Genomic DNA, 20,189 nt, shown 5'->3' with positions numbered 1-20,189 from the left:
AGTTTCCACAAAGGAGAGAGGTTACTAGAGTGCTCTTTGGCAGATCTGTGTTGGGACCCATGTTGTTCAAATGTCATCACTGACATGGGAAAAAAGGTGATAAAGTCTGTGAATGATTCTATTTCAAATTACCAGAGGCTATCCTAATATTTGATATTTGCACAATAAAATAGCAGATGGTGCTGAAAAATGCAAAATAATGTTCTATCTAGGAGGAAAATAATCTTAATTATATATAACAGAACAATGACTTGCTACCACTTAGGAAAGAGTTTTTGAAATCACTGTGGACAGTGCTCAGCAGTTTTCAAAAAGGCAAGTAGAATATAGGGAATTATTAGGAATGAAAGCAAAACAGAAAACATCATTATGCAATTGTATGTGCTATAGCCATTTGCTGAATAATGTTGACAGTCCTAGTAATTCAGTCTCAAAAAAGAACATGGAACGATTTCAAAAATTATAAAGAACAAGAAAGATCAGCAACATAGAATGGCATTCATCATACAAGAGATTAAATAAAACTAGGACTCTTCAGTTTGCCAAAGGGAAGGGTGGTTGGAGAGCTATAGTCATGGAAATCACGGAGAAAGGTGAAGAAAGATGGACTGCTTTCTCAGAATACAGGAAAGAGGAAGCACTTAATGAATTCTCAGGGAGAAAGTTAAAAATAAGCAAAACAAGCTACTTTTTACACATAATTCAATAAATTAATTATGCAATAATTGCCATAGGATATCTTGCCAAAAGTGTAATTAGGTTAAAAAAGGAATTAGAAAAACTCATAAACAAATGCCCGTCTGTGACTTTCAAACGTGATGATTTGGGTGCAACCTCCAGCTCAGGAAATCCCTAACGTAATCCAGTAAGTGCCAGCAGCTAGGAGAGAAAGCCAGGGGATCAACTGTTAGTTTCCCTGTTTACTACACTTTTTCTTCAAATGCCTACTTGTAACTGCTGGAGGCAAAATATTGGGTTAAATAGATATTTGATTGGATCCAGTATGTCTGCTTTTGTGTTTTCAACCCATATTTTTAAACCTTGTGTTGCATAATTCCTCTTTTTTGTAAAGTATTGTAAACTAATTGTAAAACTGTATTTTTTTGGAGATGAGGGAGGTGGGATTTTTGAGGAGACGACGTATCAGTGATGGTCAGATGAGAACAATCATTTCAAGGTAGAACTGCCTTACTTCAGGGATGCAGTAAGGAGAATTTGCATTATGATTCCAAAGATGATCTTAACCAGTGATACAAAATATGTGTGAGCAATGATTTCCATATTTGTCCTATGTGCTCCTGTGTCCTGTTTTGTGCTTTTTAAGTATCATTTTGGGGAAACAAAACAACAGAAAATCACCATCTCCCCAATTTCCACATTTGCTGCTCTCTGCTGCTGCCCATGCAACAACATAATCAGCCATTTACCACTTACTTATGCTGCCCAGCTTGTTTGTATACTCCAGTAGAATCGCTGTTCCCCTGATTGTCATGGCAACAGATGCTTTTGATTGCTGATTTACCTAGAATTATCTTAACATTACATGACAAGGAAGAGCCATGAAAGAAACAGTAATGAAAACATACTGTGTTTTGATCATTTGATGTGCTCCCAGGGGGTCAATATTTGGGTACATTACACTGTTCCTTTTCAAGAAACAGAATTTAAAAAATGCTTTTAATTCCTCAAAATAGGCTAAATGAAAATAAGATAAAGACTTACAGATCCTTGTTTCTCTTTCTCACATGTATAGTTGATATACTTGTTATAGATTATGGTTATGATTCAAAACAGATTTTGAAAGCATTTCTAATGTAGTTTTCATAATAATAATAATACCTTTGGTCTGAAAAGTCCCAAACTATTACTCCATCAAAGAGAAATCATCTGTAATAACCATTACATTACCCAGAATGAACTGCATTATTTGTGCAAATGTAATGCTGTTCTGATGATTAAGAAATCTAGAGTACTTATATAACTCAACTGAAAGCATGCTCTTAACTATAAAAGCAGAAAAATAGCACTTTTAGTCTGTACTGCCAAATAATTGAAATACTTCCCACATTTGCTAACATACTAATTAGATTCTGTTTTAAAAGGTTGTCTTGATTTCTCCTTAAAAGTCTATACGTTTTAATACAGTATTCAACATTGTGTTGGCCAACAATATGGCGATCTTATGAAAAGCAGTATGCCGTAACATAAATACATAATATGGCCTTATATGCACAGATATAACGCTCTTCAGATATTACATTTTTCCTAGAATCCTCTCCTCCTGTCTTTTAATTCAGTTCAGCTTAATTTGATTTTTTGCAATATACTGGTAAAAAATGGAATTGAATAGCAACTTAAAAAACTCACAAAGTCACACAATAAAATAGTTTAGGATGGTACTCCCAGAACATAAGACTCTCCTTTTAGTTCCTGCACTGCCCTACTGTTCACTGCAAGTTTCTGCAACAAATAAGACAAATCGTCTCCTGGGGATGAAACGAGGATCAGTTTTGATGGCTTATATTTCCTGCTAGCATAGCTTGTTACTGCATATACTCTGAGTGACATGACGCAAGGCCAGCTATACAGACTCCCTCTTTCTCCCTCATTAGATGGTAGCTGGCTTTACCTGTGGAAGAAGAAGGACTCTATGATAAAGATTAGTCTTTGTCACTTTAAAACCCTTAAAAACTACTTTCAGCTTGGGCCTTGAGTAAATAAAAAAGCCTGTGTCTTCATGCATACATACACATATGCAATACCTATAGTATGTGCACAGTGGGTCAAAATTCAGGTGTCATTGGAATAATTAATTAAATCTCTCACAGAGAGATTTAAGATTCTTTCATTTAATTATTAACTTAGGAATGTACCTCTTTCAACCTTATTTTCTTAATTGTTAGTTGGTTTTCTTGAAAAGATTAGCCTTTATTAATGTTAAATGCAGCTAATCTGTTCATGGAAATGTTTTGATTTTCTGTCACCTGCTGAATTTATAGCTTTTTGCAGAAAGCAGCACACAATATTTCTCATTTTGACAAAGATATTCTTGTGATTTTTTAAATGAAAAGTAGTGAGGTGTTTAAGGAAAGTAGTAATTTTTTAATGAAAAGGTAATATTCTAATGAAAACACCAACATTAAAAAAATCCTAGGAAAAGGAGAGGGCTTGGACTCCAGTTTTACATTTGCATCACTTAAGAGTGATGAAAATGGATCCTCCTGGCATTCTTTTGAGCATGCAAATTAATTTATCTAGCTGCAGGTTCTGCCAAACGAGCCCTAGCAAAGTTTGCTGTAGTGGTTTAAGATGCCTTTAGATATTTATTCTCTTGTATCAGGAATGAGAGAATGTAGTAAAGGACCAGGCCTAAAATGCACAGCTCACAGTCTGAGAAATTATCTGTCTCACCTTTATAAACTAAGGCATGAAGACATGAATTGCAAGGGCTGGAAATAGCATCTTATACCAGCTCTGCTTTGGGGGGGGGGGGGGCAGTTGTGCCTGATAAAGGAGGAGAGACAGCTAGGAATGCCAATGTTTTAAGCTGTGCCACTGAGAATTTTCAGAAAATACTTGGTGAGCGCCTTGCCTCTGACTAGCAGGCTTGTTATTTTGTAAGAGTACTTTGTCCTTTCCTTTAATGCCTGTGTCCTTGAGAGAAAATGTAAACACTGCTATGAGGTGAAGTAAGAAAGACAACAGCAGTAGCAAATACAATACAAAAATTTAAACTGCATTCTCCTTATTTCTGTAGTGTCAAAGTGCAAGGACTTGGAGGTGAATGAAAAACAGGCTAATATGCAACATGACTTTATCAAAGTAAATCATGTTAAAGTAGCTCATTAACATTTTTGAAAATAAGTGTTTTTCTAGGAGAAAACAAATGCCCTGGACTTCACAAAGCTTTTGGCTTTGTGGGGAAAACAGCAGAGATGGAGGATACGAGGCACAGTACAGTAATAGAAAGTGACTGAACAGAACATAATGTTTTACATTGAGAACAGAAATACTAGAAGGGGAGTTCCTCGAGGACTAGTCTTGGAACTGATTTTTCCTAGTAAATTCATTAATGCCCTTTTCACAGAAAGAACAAGGCATACTGATGAAGCCTGCAGATGACACAAAATTGGGTCGTGAAACATAGTGAAGAATGAGGTCCCCACAGAGGGAGAACTGCGTAACCTTAACATCAGATTTAAACAGAAGTCTGCCGAAACACACGGTTACGTGCTTAGTCTGGGAGCTCGTCTGCTAAAAGTGACTGAGGAAGAACCAGACCTGCTGCCAAAGACTGGGATGCCCCTGGGACAGTGCTGCGCTGCAGCACTCGGTAGGCAGGGCAACACCAACTCTAGATGTTTAACAGGTAAAGTAATTCGGGTAGGTCAGTATAAATCATATTAAAGCAAGTAATGGCACAGCTGCCTCCGAGATGTACAGAAATACTGCTGCAGCGGGCAGAGCAGCCTGCTGGTCCCCTCAGAGGAGTGGGGAGGAGTGGAGGGCCTGGAGCCAGTGGCCCGGTCTGCCCGATGAGGAGCCCTCCAGAAGCGGGCGAGGGCCGCCAGGGTGGCACAGGGCCACGGGCGGCCGAGGCCGGGAGAAGTAGCCGATTTCTAACAGCGGGGCGGCCGCACCGGCCCGGAGGCGAGCGGACAGGGCTGACAGCAGCCCCCGCCGCCCTGCGCCTGCACGGCGCAAGATGGCGGCGCGGGCGCGGCTCCCCCATCCGCGAGCCGCGGCGGGGCGCGGCGCCGGGCAACCCGCAGCCGCCGGGCCCGGGCGCGGCGGGGGGAAGAAGTTACCCCGGTGAGCACCCAGCCTCCCTCCTTCCCTGCACAGCCGCGGCCGTCGCTACCCGCCCGCCCGGAAGCCGCTCTCGGCGGAAAACCGCGCGAGGCGAGGCCTCGCCGCCGCCCGCCCCCTCTCTCCCTCGGCGGCCGCGGGCTCCTTTCGCTTGGCATCGGCCTCGCCGCTGCCGCCCTCCCTGCCGCCCTCCCTGCCTCCGGCTCTCCGCGGCTCCCGGCGACGGCAGCGGGTGAGTAGCGGGGCTCCCCTGCCTCTGGGGAGAGCGGGGCAGGCGCTGCCCGCGGAGGGGAGGAGAGGGGAGGGCGCTCCCCTTTCCTTCCCCCTTTCCGCTTCCCGCGCTCCCCTTTTCCTGCGCGTTGCCCCCCCGGGCGGGAGGGGGCTCAGCTCGTGCCCTCGGACGGGACTCGCCATCTTTCCGGCGCCTTGGCGCCTCTGTAACGGGAGAGGTGCGTGCGGTCGCTCCGAGAGATGAGCGCGAAGGGAAATAACTCGGTGTGCCGGCAGTACGAGGGCCCCGCTTCTTGGGTGAATTTCCAGTAAATAGAGGGAAGTTTAATTTTCATGTTAAGTAACCACCTTGGCCTCTGCCGGTATCTCTGTCTAATGAACATGAGACACTTTGCTATTTGGTGTGTGCAGTACATGACAATATAAAATTAATATTTGAACGTGAATATTTAATTTTGAAATACCTAGAATCCGTTCTTCCACTTACGCCTTACACAGCTATAGTTCTCTTTGATCTTGAGAATTTTGCATAGTAATGTAGATTTTTTTTAAAATTTATTTATAAATGTTACTATTTAAATTCACGGTGTGTATATCTCTGGGGGATAGAAAAGGACAACTTTAAGGAAGCTGATGATATTATAACAGCAAATATTAAAATTGCCAGTTTGGCAAATTATTAATGGTACTGTAAACTCTTTGTTAGTCGGTCATATTTTCCTCAGTGACTTTTAACGATATAATACTCAGTTAAATAAAGCTTAAAAGCTTATAGAGTTTATTTGTTCCATGACCTAACATAATTAAAATTCTGAAGTCGTGTTGCCATGCAATTTTAACACACTTTTTGGGGAGGAGATAACCAAGGCACTATATGCTGCTGTAAAGCTATATGTTAGTTTGTTAATATCTGCTTGAATGTTGTTATTGTGTGTTGGGGATGAAACTGTGGCTTGGGTGAGGTTGTGTCTAAAATCCATGCTGATGCTAAGCTTGCTCAAATTGTCATGTAAAAAAAAGATGCATCTTTTTGTGAGTCAATTTGTATTTTGAAAATCAAATTCTGTTTGTTGTATTTTAGCACTTGCATAAGTCATGAGGGGTCTGGAGGTAGAACTATATCACTCTTACCTATTTTAAACCAATAAATTAAAAAGAAAAGGAATTTCTTTTTGTTTTATTAGAAGGAAGAGTTGTTGATGCAGCCTGATATTATGATCTAGCTCTGTTTTCTTACTAGATCTGTGCAGAATTGCAGTTCCCTGAACAGTAGAGACAGGATCTGTGCTCACAACCTGAGACCCTTTCAGATAGTACTCAACCCCCAAAGCTCTCTCTATAGCTTTTATTCCACACTGTGTTGCCAGTGCTTGTTGAGGCTGCATTTGACACTTTCTGTCTGCTTTCTTTGTGGCTCCAGGTTCCATGTACTTATATTGACACCATTATTAGCTTGAGATGTTCCATGTCTAAAGGTTTCATTGTGTTGACACTGCCTTGTATACAGCATAGATCTCAAAGCACATTTTAGGTTCTTGCAGTTATTAACCTTGGGTCGTTTGTTGCCAAAAAAATGTTTTATGCAACTGTAGTATTGCCATAAGTTGCATATGTTTAAACTTTCATGGCATTGATGTGCATTAATGACAATTGCCATGTTTTGCAGCGAGGAGATGCACCAGATCATGTTTTGTATTGCAGTACTTTCTTGGGATCCCTGTGAATGGAGATAAATATTGGCATCCTTAGGACACTTGCATAGTTTGTCTCAGGATCAGTTCTACTGTCAGTAGTGGATGTGCAGTAGCAGCTGCCCTGTCAGGCACTACATGCATAGACCTGCTATAACGAGCTAGATGTCTGGGGTATCTAGGCAGGATGAGTAGAAAGCTGGGCATGGTTTTAAAAACAAAACCCTACAGCCACTTGCCCACCACCATATGCCCTCTTAGAGGGGAATTTGAAGAAATGTATTCCCTTTTTTTTCTGAGATCATTGATAGAAGAATGCGAAGCCCCCAAAGACCTATGATGTAACCAAACCAAGATGCTCTTTATTTTTGACTGCTCTTGAAATAATGATCAGCCTAAGCTGATCATTGTTTAAAAAGAAAGAAACAAATAAAATAAATATCCCCCAAACAGACCCACACATTTTAGCACTTTGAGGCGAGCTTTTCATATATGAGTTTAGAAAGTACTGAGGTTTTCTTTTTCTATCCTTTTCCACAAAAATATGGTGGCTCTATCCTTTCAGTACTGAAATCTTAGACTATCCTATAAACTATGTGTCTCCAGGCTGCAGGGATTTATAAGATGCTGTGATACTTCTGATAAACAGAACAGGCTATGATGGACATATGCAAAGACCACATGGTGTCCTAATAACTTTGTTAAATTTATTTTATTTTTTAGACAACAATGAATGTGGAACATGAAATTGACCTCTTAGTTGAGGAGATTCGGCGGTTGGGAACCAAAAGTAAGTATTGTAATAAAGTATTATAATATCTGTGACCATACATATGTAGTCATGTTATACCAACTTTTGAACTTGGCAAGTTTAATTAATCAGGCTCAGATATCCTGAGAATTTGTATATGTGATTAATGTTGGACTGCACAGTACTCTCTAGAATTCATCATCTAAAGTAGTCCCATTATGAAGTTAAACACTTAAGGCTCTGCAGCACAGGGGAAGTTGGCCTGAAATTGTACTCCCATTAAAATCAACTGCAAAATTACCCTTTTATTTAGACTTCAAAGATACTGGCTACAGCCATCAAAGGAAAAAGTTACTCCTTTACCTTCCAGCCACTTCCTTGGTAACTACTGAACTTCCGTACAGTGTTCATACACTTCATTCCTGATCATCGTAGTATTATTTTGAGGGAATTGATCTGTATGCTTAAAACTCTTAATCCAGGAGCTATAGTCCCAACCTTTTCTTGAACTTGGTTAGAATGTAGACTTTTCCATTCAGAATGTTCTTCATTGTTAAAAATCTACTTTCTTTGCAAATATTTTTGCAATTTGTGGATGTGGAACCTGTTATATATTGCTCAGTTCTCATGCAATTCCCTTTGTTTTCATTTATTTTTAAAAATCAAACTATTGTATGCTTCTTACATTTCGTATGATTGTATGTGTCTTTTAGATTATTCAATCTAGCTAACCTTAAAATGTATTTTCAGATTCTTTCTTTGTATATGAGAAAGGCACTCACACTTTTTTAATGTGGACCTTAAATATTCATAAATATAAAAACTTATTTGAAACAAACTTACTTCTTGTGCTTTGAAGACATTCAGTAGCCTGGGTTGGTCATAGGTTTCAGAAGTCATCAGTAAAAAGAAACACAGTTGGTACATGGTCCTTCATACAAGTCACTGGTGGGGAGGGAAAGGAAAAGTCTTACCGTGCGGGAACTTTGCCTAATGTTTATCATCAGCATTCATAGTATCTTCTCCCATAGTGCTATTTCCTATAAGGACAAACATCATGGAAGTGAAGGGAGTATCAGGTTGATAGCAATTGGGGAACACCATGGAGTTTACTTTCAGCATTCTAGTATTATGCTTCTATTCCCCCAGTAATCTCCTAACTGGAAAACAGTCTGCATGTGTTTTCATGTTTTATCTTTGATTTAGATGCTGATGGACAAGTGAGTGTGAAATTTGGTGTGCTCTTTGCTGATGAAAAATGTGCCAACCTCTTTGAAGCTTTAGTGGGAACTCTTAAGGCTGCAAAACGACGAAAGATTGTCTCTTATCAAGGGGAACTACTTTTACAAGGTGTTCATGACAACGTTGATATCATGCTACTGCAGGATTGAAGCAGCATACATTTCAGCTGTGCATTAATTGAATTGTTTCAGGCAGTGACTTGCAACTTTCTCTGAATAAGGCTAATGATTCTAGTATGTTTTGATGTATTTTCTATATCTTTCTAGTCTAAAAGAAGCCATCCTATTTTGGAAAACATTCCCTTTTGTAATTCTTCTTCAAACAGTACTGTACACGATAAGGTGAAAGATGCCAGTTTTCAGGTTTTTTTCAATCTCAGGTAATACTCATAAAGGTATTTGATGGTTGTTTTCAACACATGAAGAAGGAGACTGATAATTTAATGTTTACAAATTAAAATGTGCCATGAAAGTGTAAAATAAAAGCACATAATAGATTTGTATTGCTGTATTTTTTTACTTGCAAACAGAAATGAAAGCAGATTGAATTCCGGTAAGCAACATGATTAAATGACTATACAGAAAATGTGCCAGTGAGTTGGAAATAACTTTGCAGCATGGTTCAATCAAAGAATGTCCATCTTTTGTTACAAGGAGCAAAAACAAAGAACATTGAGTCAGATATGTAAGTAGGCTTGCTTCAGAGCGGGTTTGTAAGAGTGAACTGAGTGCCACATGTTCAGCAAAGCTCAGACTAGTGATAATTTGCTTCTGTGTAGCAATCACAGTTTTACTTCCCACACTGCTGAATTCCCTCAGCAGAATTTACTATAACCTCCAGCCCTTCCCACCTCTGTATTGCATGTTTCTCCTGTTAGTGGGAGGAAGCATAGCTGAGGCAAGCCAATGCTACAGCAATTCCTCATTGTTTCTAGCTCTGTAAAAGCAATGGCAGTGAGGAATGCAGTTTAAGGCAGCTGTAGAGCTTCTTCAGCTTGTCTGGTGGCTCACATGAAAAAGGAAAGAGCATATAAATGCATAGTAAGTATGAACTTGTTCTCAGTCTAGAATTACTTCAGTAGCAATTTTCACTATTTTTTTTTCTTGTTAGACTAACAAATAGATGCCTGCTCATATGTCACAAAGTGTTTGTTTAATGACCAGATTGTGCACAGAAAGCTACAAATGATAGACGTGCCCCATGCATCTCTGGCAGTGTAATATACCTTCATTTATTTGTCTCTAAACTTATGAAGGAAATGGGTGAGGAGTTCCCTGAATGCTATCACGCAAAGTTAACCGGAAGCTGTACAGCAACTTCAGATTGTGATTATTTCTCACACAGAAATCATATGTTCTCTTAATCACCCCAGGCATAGATTGAGAGGAGAGGAAAAAATAGCCCTTTAGATTGTTTTCTAACCTACTGCTAATTCTTCTTAGTAGGGAGAAAGAGTTGTTTTATGGTGAAAGCCACAGTGAGTCTAAGCAAACTGACTACTGCTCTGTGCTTCACTTACACTCTTTAAAGTTGATGAACTTGCAAGGTGGGTGAATTTCCCTATGCTTAACAGCCTTTTGCAAGTGCAGAATGCTTTAAAGATACCTTCTTATTTCTAGACAGAGGAAATGCATGCATGACGATGGAATGTCTCTGTGTAATTCCAGCTGCTGTCCCTTCAATCTTTGCTTACTCTGCTTCATGCAGGAAGAGAAAAGCTTAAAGCATGTGTGGAACAGACTTGGGCTGCTTCTGCCTGTGCTGGCCCTAGAATCTGGACAGCAGGGAAGCGATATGCAGGGAAGGTCGAGCTGTCTGTGTACAGGCCAGTTCAAGTTCGGAAGCAGGGCAGACTGTCAGCAAGGTTTACAGGCTCCAATGCAGTGTCACTCAAATGCTGTTCTTCTGTTTCCAAACCTGAGCTGACAAATGCATGGGCCACTGTACTCCATGGGTAGAAGGGAGGCTGGGGCCAGACCTTCTGCATTTGAGATGAAAGCAGAGGGCTTTGTGATACCAGATAACCGCAGTTTTTTCCTCTTTTTCCTCTGCCTCTTGTTTTACAGAAGGCCTGAGTCATTGTCTGGCTTCCTAGGATAGCCTGCATATGCTGAGATAGTGCTTTGTGAAATTTGGGGATGTAGGCTTTAGTGTGTGGGGGGGATTCTCTGGGCACATTCACAACAGCTCAGTAAGCAGTGAAGGAGCTTCAGGCTTGAAGATTTAGGTACTAGTAAATTCAAAGTTCAGTGCTGGTTTGGAGCTGAGAAGGGATTATGAAAAGACCTTTACGTCTCATTTTGAATTTATCCTTTTAGCAACACTAATAAATGTATCCATGGCTTCTGGGAACACTGTGTAGCAAGAAACGGAGAAACTTGGCACTAAAGCAAATGTGTAACAACCACAGGAGACTCCGACTGTGTACTGCCTGAGGAGGTTAAGATTCATTTTTTGCTCTGTTTCTGGAAGCAGAAGAGGAACAATGTACACAGACAAGTATATCCAGGAACTTGTCCTAAGTGGAATGTGTAACTTGTCTGGTGGCTCCTGAGTTGTGTAGGCTTCTTTAGACTCCACACCAGCACTCCTGACCTCATTTCTAAATTTGTCACAGCAAAAATCAAATGCTAAGTATTTCACATGTGGGAGATCAGGCCTCTATATCCTCTTGCCAGAAGGAAATAATTACCACAGCTAATGGCTGAGACGCAAGATGTTCCTGGAGCACTTGACACAATAATGGAAAAGCTAATTACAGGAAAGACATTACCTATTTCTGTGAGCAATAGGACAGATAGCAATCCACTATGGTGGGTTCATGACCCTATCAGTCATGGGTCTGAGGGAAATGAGTAGGTCAGGCAGGAACAACAGTGATTCCAAAATAGCAAGTCATTCCCCTGACTGCTGCAAAATAAGAAGATATAAAGGTATGATCTTGAACAACGTCAGAGTGGTCAACGGAGTGGTTACTTGCATATCCTAGTGCTGGGAAATGAGTTAAGGACTAGTTTAACTGATTCAATCTCTTACCTGCCCAAGTTCTTGGAGCATGGTGGAACCCAGGAACAAGATTTGATGAGCCGCAGGTAAATCTAGCCAGTGCAGCTTAAGATGTTACCACTGTGTCTTCAGCAGGGACTGTTAAGAGTAATGGATGGAGTGGAATGTATGTACTCACCTCACCTCAGCTGCTTCCATGCAAAATCCAGTGACTGAATATAAATGTGCTTTCCAAGGCAGTTTTGACTAAGCCATGAAGTAAACTTGAGCAGATGAAGGACTCAAATGTATACGGTATTATCTTTCCCATGCCTCTTCCCCATTGGAACGAATTTTGAAAATGCATATTGTTTTTGCTCGTTTTCCATCTCCCTTCCAGAGCTTTCCGGGAGGTGTTCTTTCTCCTTCAGGGGAAATTCTCTTGGTGACAGCAATGCCACTTCTGCAGTTTGTATCTGTATAAAGTTGGTTGTCTTTGCTTAGATTCTTTGTTGCAAAAAATACTTGAATGAAAGAATAAAAAGTAAGAGTGGCAGGAAATTTGCACATACTGACTATACTGCAGCTGATACTCAGGAGTTTTACTTAAAAAATGTTGAATGTTTCAGAGAGAGGCTGAGATTCTCTTCTCCGCCAGCAGCACAAAATGATGGTTAAGCAAGTTTAAACAGTTGCAGAGTCTTTGGCCGCTACAGCATGAACCAAATAATGCCACAGGACTGGCCTAATGTTTTGGCTCAGAGCCAAAACATCACAAAAAATTATCAGTATCTTTGACTCACCCCCACCTAGTATAAAAAAACTGTCCTGAAGGTTTGGTCTGCACAGTGCAGCATAGTTCACATTTAGTATTGCCTGAAAATCCTCTGTCTGATAATTGTGTGACAGGGGTTGTGATTTCAAGACTTAAAACACAAACAAACACAAACCTCCCAGGCTTAAGCATTTCTTTTGGAAGGTGCTTAAAGTAACTTTTACAAAAGTGTTAATTTCCTTCTCAAGTAAATGTGGAACTTTTGCTCTGTAACACATCTTTATCTGATGGAGAATAAGAAGGCAATCATTCTGAATTCGGTCACAAAGCGTAGAACTAAATATGAACAAAGCAATTTGAAGGAAAACGAACTCCTAGACCAAAAATATGTTTCAGTGCTCTGACAGCTCTTTGGAAAAATGAGTGATCTGGTTAGGTTAAAGAATATGAGTTTGATGACCCGACAGCATATTTAAGCCTGAATACCTTTCAGTACAAAAATTAGTATGACATACTTTGTTTTGCACCCCAAATGGCAATGATACGTGCCAAAAATACTCTATTTTTTTTTCTGCTTCCCTACAGACCAAGTTTTTTTAGGAAATAGGCCATGAAGCTTGTGATAAGGACATACCTGCTCCTTTTTGTGCATGTATCACAAAAACAAAGTGAGGACAAAACAGTTACTAAGTGCTATCAAATAGGTGTAGACAGGATCAAAGTCAAAACTATTGATGCTGTAGATGACAGTGAAAAACAGAAGTCTGCCTTTGCTCGATGAACAAACACTATACCAGCTTATATCTTGTGAAAATCTGATTTTAAAGGCATGATATCTTCAATATTTTGATCTGAAATGACAGTCTCAAAAAAAAAAAAAAAAAAAAAAAAAATCAACACCAGATTGAAGAAAAGCTCCAGAGCAATGATTTCAAGGAGTCTGTATTTCACTATTTCTACATACATTTTTTTTTTTAAGTATGGTTAGTTAAAGATAACTGCATAGCAGCATTTTTTAGAAAGCCAGTGTATTTAAGATCTAGTTACATAAACTACTTCTGTGGAATTGTTCTAATAAAGTTTTCCTGAGGGTGGCAGTTCAGTTTAGTTCTACCATTCTGAGTACAACTTTAGTCACAAACACAATATAGATGCATATTTAAGCAGCTGAAGCTAGTCTCTTGGCAGATATTTTGACTAAAGCTCTAGAAAAAAACAGTATCTTATAGTGTAGCATAGATATCATTGCAGATTATGTTTATCTCTGCCAGAGCACCTAAGTGATTCTGAGAGGTTAAATACCAGGCTGGTACCTGGGGAGGGAATAGTGTGATCTACAAACACACTCCAGTATCTTGTCAGATGAAATCCAGGTCAAACTTCCTTTCAATGAAATGCCTAGTGTCAGACCTTGAACATTTTCCAGCACAGCATTTTCACAAATATAGTAGCATTATGTTCATGCCCTTGCTTCTTTTTGGAGCTTATTCTGGCCCAAACACTGCAATTTGAGTGACACAAAATGTCATAAGGCCACTTTGCTGTCCTTAAAGCTGTTTCTTCAGAGAAAAAAATAGTATGTACCATATATTTATGTATGCATATAATGCATCCATGTCGATACAACATGTACCCACAACCTGACAATTTTCCCAGTGAGGAAATGCTCAGTGAATGACGTGTTTGAATAGGAATGTAGTGAGCTGCATTTAGCAGTCTTTTGTAAGTCTACTAAATGCCACAAAAGATCACTTTGAGAGAACTGAGAGTTTATACCTTGCAGAATTAGACCTTGTGTGAAGCTTTGGTGCAAGTTGATTTGTAAGTTCAAGGTCTTTATATTAGTCAAGAGGCCATGATCTATCTCCATAGCTAATGTTATAAAAAGCTTCCTTTATAAAGTTGTATTTTGGAGCACAATATATTTTTCTTGGAATTCTGCTTTCAGTTTTCTTGGGGGGGGGGGGAGGGAGAAAAAGATGTAAAAGCAACAGCAGTTAAAGACACTCAACACTGTCCAGCAGGAGTTCAGCACTGTGTAACAGCAGTGAGAAGACTAGATCCAAGCATGAGAATAACTTCATTACAGATACTTTGGTGGCATTTAGGTACCTAAATCCAAGTACGTAATTTGCTGATGTGGACTACTACTACTAAATAAGTAGCTTGATTCCAAATGGCTGAGGTAGCTCCAAGTCTACAGGCATCCAAGTCATAACTGAAAATTTTTGGGAGGAACTTAAAATCATGTGATCCTCTATATACCCAGAGGCATTGCCATCTTGGCTATGCTGAGAGCCCATCAAAGTGCCCATCTTACATCCAGAGGGAACTGGCACATATTTGTGTCTAAATTCCCTTAGGATCTGCGTTGGGAAGCACAGACACTTAGCAATTCTCAGCCCTGTACAGAGAAATCTGTAATTTTCTTCAAAAGGGGCCATCAAGAGGCATTTTATTATTTTGGCAAATTGTTCTGGGTTGGTGGTAATGCGTGGAGGGACTAGGAGTGCTGGAAAGGGTGGTTCGCAGTCTGCCATTGAGGCCCCACACATTTACCTTCTGCATGGCACCCGAGGTCCCGCAAAACATGTCGGCAGGCAAAGAGAAATCCCTTCATGAAACACTGCACCTCAGGCTCCTTGGGAAGCTGGTCTGTAGTTCTGCATCAGCAGCATGAAAGTCGAGTGATTTGCTCAAGCCACATAACAGCAGAGCCAAGAATGGCATCCCCTCACCTGCACCTTGCTTTATGTTATATAAAACGATGTGCACTTTATGGAGCTATGCTTATATTGTATTACATTTAAATGAGCCAGGCAGCTGGCCAGATAACTGGAACTGCAGCCGGGGAACCTCGCAGAATTGTTTTGTTCCCTATAAACACGTCTGACAGTTTACAGCACATCAACTTGGTTGCCTGTCAAATACCTCTCATAGGTTTCTAATGAGTTTCTAATCATACTTGGGACCCCACATGGAGATGTGTGCCCTGATAAGGGTCTTTACGTCTCTGTTGACATTACTGAACACATCTAGTTTTAAAACTGCAACAACATTCTGACTAGAAAATAAAGGGTTAAAAAAAATGATGATCCCACAGTCCCATTATCATTGCTATGTTTGTGCCTGGACCCAACATGCTTCTGTTACACTTTTAAAACAGCCGAAGACAGCAGGCTTTATATTTGGATTTAAATGTTAAATGTTCTCCCCTAAGGTCGGCAGCCTAAGCACTATCGGGATGTGCTGGTGCATGAAAGCCACAGGTGAAACAGACCTTGCACTTCTCCAGAAATAAAAATGAAACCAATTTATTTCAACAGAAGCAAGAGGAAGTAAATGGTATAAACAGTGTAAAGTGAGTGATATTGTGAATTCTTGTTTTATTATAATCCAGAGTGCTGGTAATAATACAAATACATTTAAAAAATGTTATATTCATCATCACCATTTTAAATGAAAAAAATCACTGAAATTGTCTAGAAAAATATTGACTTTAGTCATAGCATGCAAGCTGTATATGTAGCTGTCAAGTCTTACGACACTCTGTTAAATTTAAGAAACAAAACTAATCATCTTTGCCTTATTAGCTATGGATGAAGGCTATAATCCTGGCCAGTTAATGATATCTTGAGGGTAAGATGCAGACAGCTGGTACTTTATCTATTTATAATCATTTTTTAAATGGCAGTGCCATCCCTTCACTCCCACTCTGCCTCTCCCACATACACTCAGCATTTTATGAGTCAGGCTGCAAAAATATCGAGAGGTTGATGTAAAGATGAGGTTTTGAAAAGTTCTTTACTGAAGAGTGCTTGAGGTTCTTCTTTGCCTTTCTTTTTCTGGCTGTGAATGGGTCATATTTTCAAGCCACTGTCTACAGTATGAGGGAAAGTTTTTTATTTAAAATTGCTATAGTTACAATTAACTCTATAATTAAGGTGAAACCATAATAATATATTTTTCCATCAAATTTGTAAGGATTTTGCTACATTTCATAAGACCTTTATCTTTGCAGGTGTTCAGCAATCTATGGGCCAGTTCACATGTGTAAAGCCATGGCTATAGAGAAAAGGGGACAATCAGTGTAAAAATTACAGGTACGATCACAGCGCTCGCTATTTCTGAGAGTTCCCATCTGCAGCCCAGGCAGTTTGTAAGCTATCCAGGCATAACCGCGTGATCCTGTGGCATCATGACTGACAGGAGTTAGTGGCATACCACTGATTGGATGGTACCAAGCCTATAGCTCAGACATCAGATGAAATTCTAAATACACTTGGCTTATGAGTGACGCTTTTATTTCTATCCAGGTTTAAAAAACCCCAAGTCAGTAGGAGATGTGTTTCTGGTTTGAATTTGCAGTGTGGTTGTGCTGGTGTGGTGATTGCTGAGTGTCTTGAGGCTGTGGGAAGGCAGAGATCTCCAAGGAGAGGTTGAAGTGTCTCAGTGAGGCTGAGGTCCTGCTGTGTGCTCAGCTCAGCTCTGCCCACAGCTGCAAGGTGGGACTCCGCTGGCCTTTCCCATGGGTGAAATGCCCACAGCGCTCCTCCTCTCTGGGCTGTCTGCAGTACAAGGCGGGTGCCTGGTGCCTCTCCACCACCAGATGTGGCTCGTCAGGGCCAAAAGATTGACTATGTTGGCCCTCACTGGAGGAAGAAAAGTGTGAGTTTGCATCTCTATACAGTCTAGTCTATAGGCATATCCTCTCTATTTTTTGATTTTATTTCTCTCTCTAGAGTAGACATTTAAATTAAATAGAATTACATCCCTCTTGCTCTTTTGCACAACCAAAACCCAATGAGCAAACCTTTACCATTTATACTGCAAAATGTCTCTATCTTTGCACAATAGGTAGACAAGATCACTTTGGAATCAGCCCATAAATCCTAGACCGAACTCTTGTAAAAGCAACCGGTCAAAGAGTCCATCCCTGTGTTTTTCCAGGTAGCATGCTTTTCAATCAAAACTTTTCAGAATGAGTATCATAACTTTGGATATCTACCACGCTATGCACAGCTAACCTGGTCCTGACTGGACCATTTGCTTTGGTGAAGTAGGGGCATAAATATTAGTATCATCTAAATTTTCATTTAGTAGCTTTTCAAATATACTTTTCCTGTCAGAATTTATTTCCCCAATACTGTAAAACTTAAAAAAAAAAAAAAATCCATGGAAGAGATGCTTTCAAATCTTTATTTTATTTCTTCTAATAAACTCCTAAACTACTACTTGACTTCTTCCACACTGAAGTCATTTAACTTACCCATGGTTATAGGAAGAAAAATTAGGGAAGTAATTTCTGTTGTTTTTTTCAAATAGAATAACTGGTCTGTCAGAAAACTTGGGTGTTTCACACACTAAAGTGGATCTTAGAAAAATATCCCGGGGGAATTTTGCTAACTGAAGATTTTCTATTAGGGAAGAATTACATTTTATCACATAGAGTTAGGATATTAATAGGTACATAATCCTCCTGGGTGTTGTGTCCTGTTTTTTACCTTCCTATTCTTACAAAGACTCTGTCTTTTCTGTTCTTTCACAGCTTCCAAATACTCTAATAGTAGCCTATATTATATTGACCCTCATACATTTTTTTCCTCTCTATCATGTCTAAATTGTGGATTCACTGTCAGTGGAATAGAATGAAGGAACCATGGTTATGATCAGGGAGGAAGTGTGTAGCAGAGGCAGGGATAGGACTGAATTTTATTTTGTAATATTCACTTGTTTTATCCCAAAAGTCATGCTCTCCCTTGCAATCTCCTCCTCCTGTTCTTTGCAGAAGTTTCATTTCCTGTATGGTGGAGCAAACGAAGCAAAGAGCCTCATTACCTCTAAATCTTGCTTCATTTTCTTATTGCTGGTCTCACCGTATGACAAGATCCCTGTGACAAAGAAAAAGAGAGAGAACATTTAGTTAAAAGGTTATCTCCCATTCCACATACACAAAGAACTGAATTAAGGCTGCAAGGAAGTTGTCATTTATAACTGTGGAGTGTTTAACCTCAATCCAAAGCATATTATTTAAGTGGTATGTGTATGAACATATATACATAGAGATATACATATATACTTAAATACTAATACACATGCACACACATAGATGCATATTTAATGTGTATATATTTCCTGAGGAAACAGAACATGTGATTTCCTGTCTCACTCAATTTGTCCCTTACACATTTCAAATGTACTACCAATTTCAATCAAATCTGATAGGGCAGTAGATGTCTTGGAGACATTAAGTTCCTACAAGTTCTGCAAAATCTGTGGCCTGTGTAAAGAAGACAGGTACTTTATCAGTGACTGTGCCACTGATAAAGCATTGCGTGGAGATCTTTCTTCTCCTTTATGTTCCAAGCTGATAGGAACACTTTCTCCTTGCAGAGTCGTGTGTAAGGAAGATGGAGAAACAGGGACTCATTCTGGATCCATATGGGAGCTGTTCCTGGTAGCACACTGTCCTCCTGTGCTGGCGTGTGCATGGGCCCAGCCCTTGGGAAAGTTCATGCTCAGTTATTTTGGCAGGATCTTGGCAGTGTTAATGCAAATGGCAGAAGCCAAGGCAACCTGAAAAACAGCATTTGTTGTCCAAGCTTGTGTCGACTTCCACTGAAGAACATTTGTCACCCCTTTTGAACTTGCAAAGACTTGCTACAAGGCAAAGGTATAACCAATTTCCTCCAGAAAGGCTAGATATCTTCTACATTAACAAATATTAATCAAGCTAAACATATAACTCCTCACAACCTGCACACGCAAGTCTAGTTTGCGCTCTCATATCATCTTTACTGCTGAACAAAGACATGGCAAAAGCCAGGAAGCTTGTTGAGAAGAGCGTTAATTTTGGTATGTTTAGAAGTATTATTTGTTCTTTTCTCTGTAGATAAACAGTTCCTTTTAGAAATGAGTGGCTAAGCATCACCAGCTGACAACCGTTTTTTTCCTGAACACCATTTAAGGCTTTTCTTTCTTGAAATTTCCTATCAGCACATTACTAGGTCTCATGCAGTGCAAGTCTAGCAGAAATAATATGTAAACTAGATGCAAGCTGTGTTTTCCCTCTAGTCCTCAGGGCTGCCTATGAGCAAGGTTAGAGGACAAGTTAGTAAAGATGATAATGTTTGCCTACTTTGCAGCTGATGTTGCTTGCATGAGTGAATCTGCTGTGCTTTCATTTTTTCCACTTCCATTTTATGTAACTTCCACAATTTTGTGGGTGCCTTTCATTTTGCTATCCTTTCTGCTTATTATAGCCTGGCAATCTTGTGGAAGCAAGAAAATTGTCACTCCAACTTCTTTCTCCCTACTGAACAAAGCATTCATTCTCCATGGCTTTGCACCTCACAAAAATGGCAAAATGATGTACAATTATTACTAGATCAGAAAAGGTGTTTTATACTCAGTTTGCACAACAGCAGGTGATTACATAAAGTGCAACTGCTATACAATTAGGCCCAGTATTTATAAATATATGCAGACCTAGAAAGGGTAAGTTTTATTGGAAGATTTCCAGTAAAAAGTGTTTGATCTTGCAGCTTATACTTTGATGTTTGTTGAATATGTCTCAATCAAAGCTGTAGGACTGGGCTTAGTATATTCAAGGTGTTTTGAATCTTTCAGGACCATCTCTTTTTTCCATTTCCAGATCTGACGGTTTCAAATCATCACATTCCATTGTAGCTGAAGTGATTTATAT

At 39.8% G+C, this 20,189-nt stretch overlaps 1 protein-coding gene across 5 annotated transcripts; it reads left to right on the top strand.

The window, feature by feature from the left end:
- Nucleotides 1-4,249: 4,249 nt before the first annotated feature.
- Nucleotides 4,250-18,932, top strand: ABRACL (ABRA C-terminal like). Of its 5 annotated transcripts, XR_009957938.1 has the most exons (6): nucleotides 4,250-4,369; nucleotides 4,846-5,041; nucleotides 7,455-7,521; nucleotides 16,506-16,587; nucleotides 17,342-17,434; nucleotides 18,878-18,932. XR_009957938.1 is itself a non-coding variant. In XM_062572466.1 (4 exons), exons 1-4 carry the CDS (start codon nucleotides 4,359-4,361, stop codon nucleotides 8,686-8,688), a joined length of 309 nt encoding a protein of 102 aa, XP_062428450.1. In that variant the 5' UTR covers nucleotides 4,250-4,358; the 3' UTR covers nucleotides 8,689-8,736. The 5 variants fall into 5 exon arrangements, 4 of the variants coding, with proteins under 4 accessions (XP_062428450.1, XP_062428451.1, XP_062428452.1 ...); XM_062572466.1 differs by lacking the exons at nucleotides 16,506-16,587; nucleotides 17,342-17,434; nucleotides 18,878-18,932 and adding an exon at nucleotides 8,654-8,736; XM_062572467.1 differs by lacking the exons at nucleotides 4,846-5,041; nucleotides 16,506-16,587; nucleotides 17,342-17,434; nucleotides 18,878-18,932 and adding an exon at nucleotides 8,689-9,220 and having other exon boundaries at nucleotides 4,268-4,369.
- The last annotated feature ends 1,257 nt before the right edge of the window (nucleotides 18,933-20,189 follow it).

Source organism: Rhea pennata, chromosome 3 (genome assembly GCF_028389875.1).
Source record: "Rhea pennata isolate bPtePen1 chromosome 3, bPtePen1.pri, whole genome shotgun sequence".
Classification (NCBI taxonomy): domain Eukaryota; kingdom Metazoa; phylum Chordata; class Aves; order Rheiformes; family Rheidae; genus Rhea; species Rhea pennata.
The sequence above is the reverse complement of the archived record's forward strand: the minus strand, read 5'-3'. Positions and strand labels throughout refer to the sequence as shown.

What these genes read in the sequence shown, in the direction of transcription:
- ABRACL (XM_062572466.1), top strand. An exon ending in GCTCCCGGCGACGGCAGCGG is followed by an intron (nt 5,042 to 7,454) that starts GTGAGTAGCGGG and finishes TTTATTTTTTAG; the next exon opens with ACAACAATGAATGTGGAACA. An exon ending in TCGGCGGTTGGGAACCAAAA is followed by an intron (nt 7,522 to 8,653) that starts GTAAGTATTGTA and finishes ACTGGAAAACAG; the next exon opens with TCTGCATGTGTTTTCATGTT.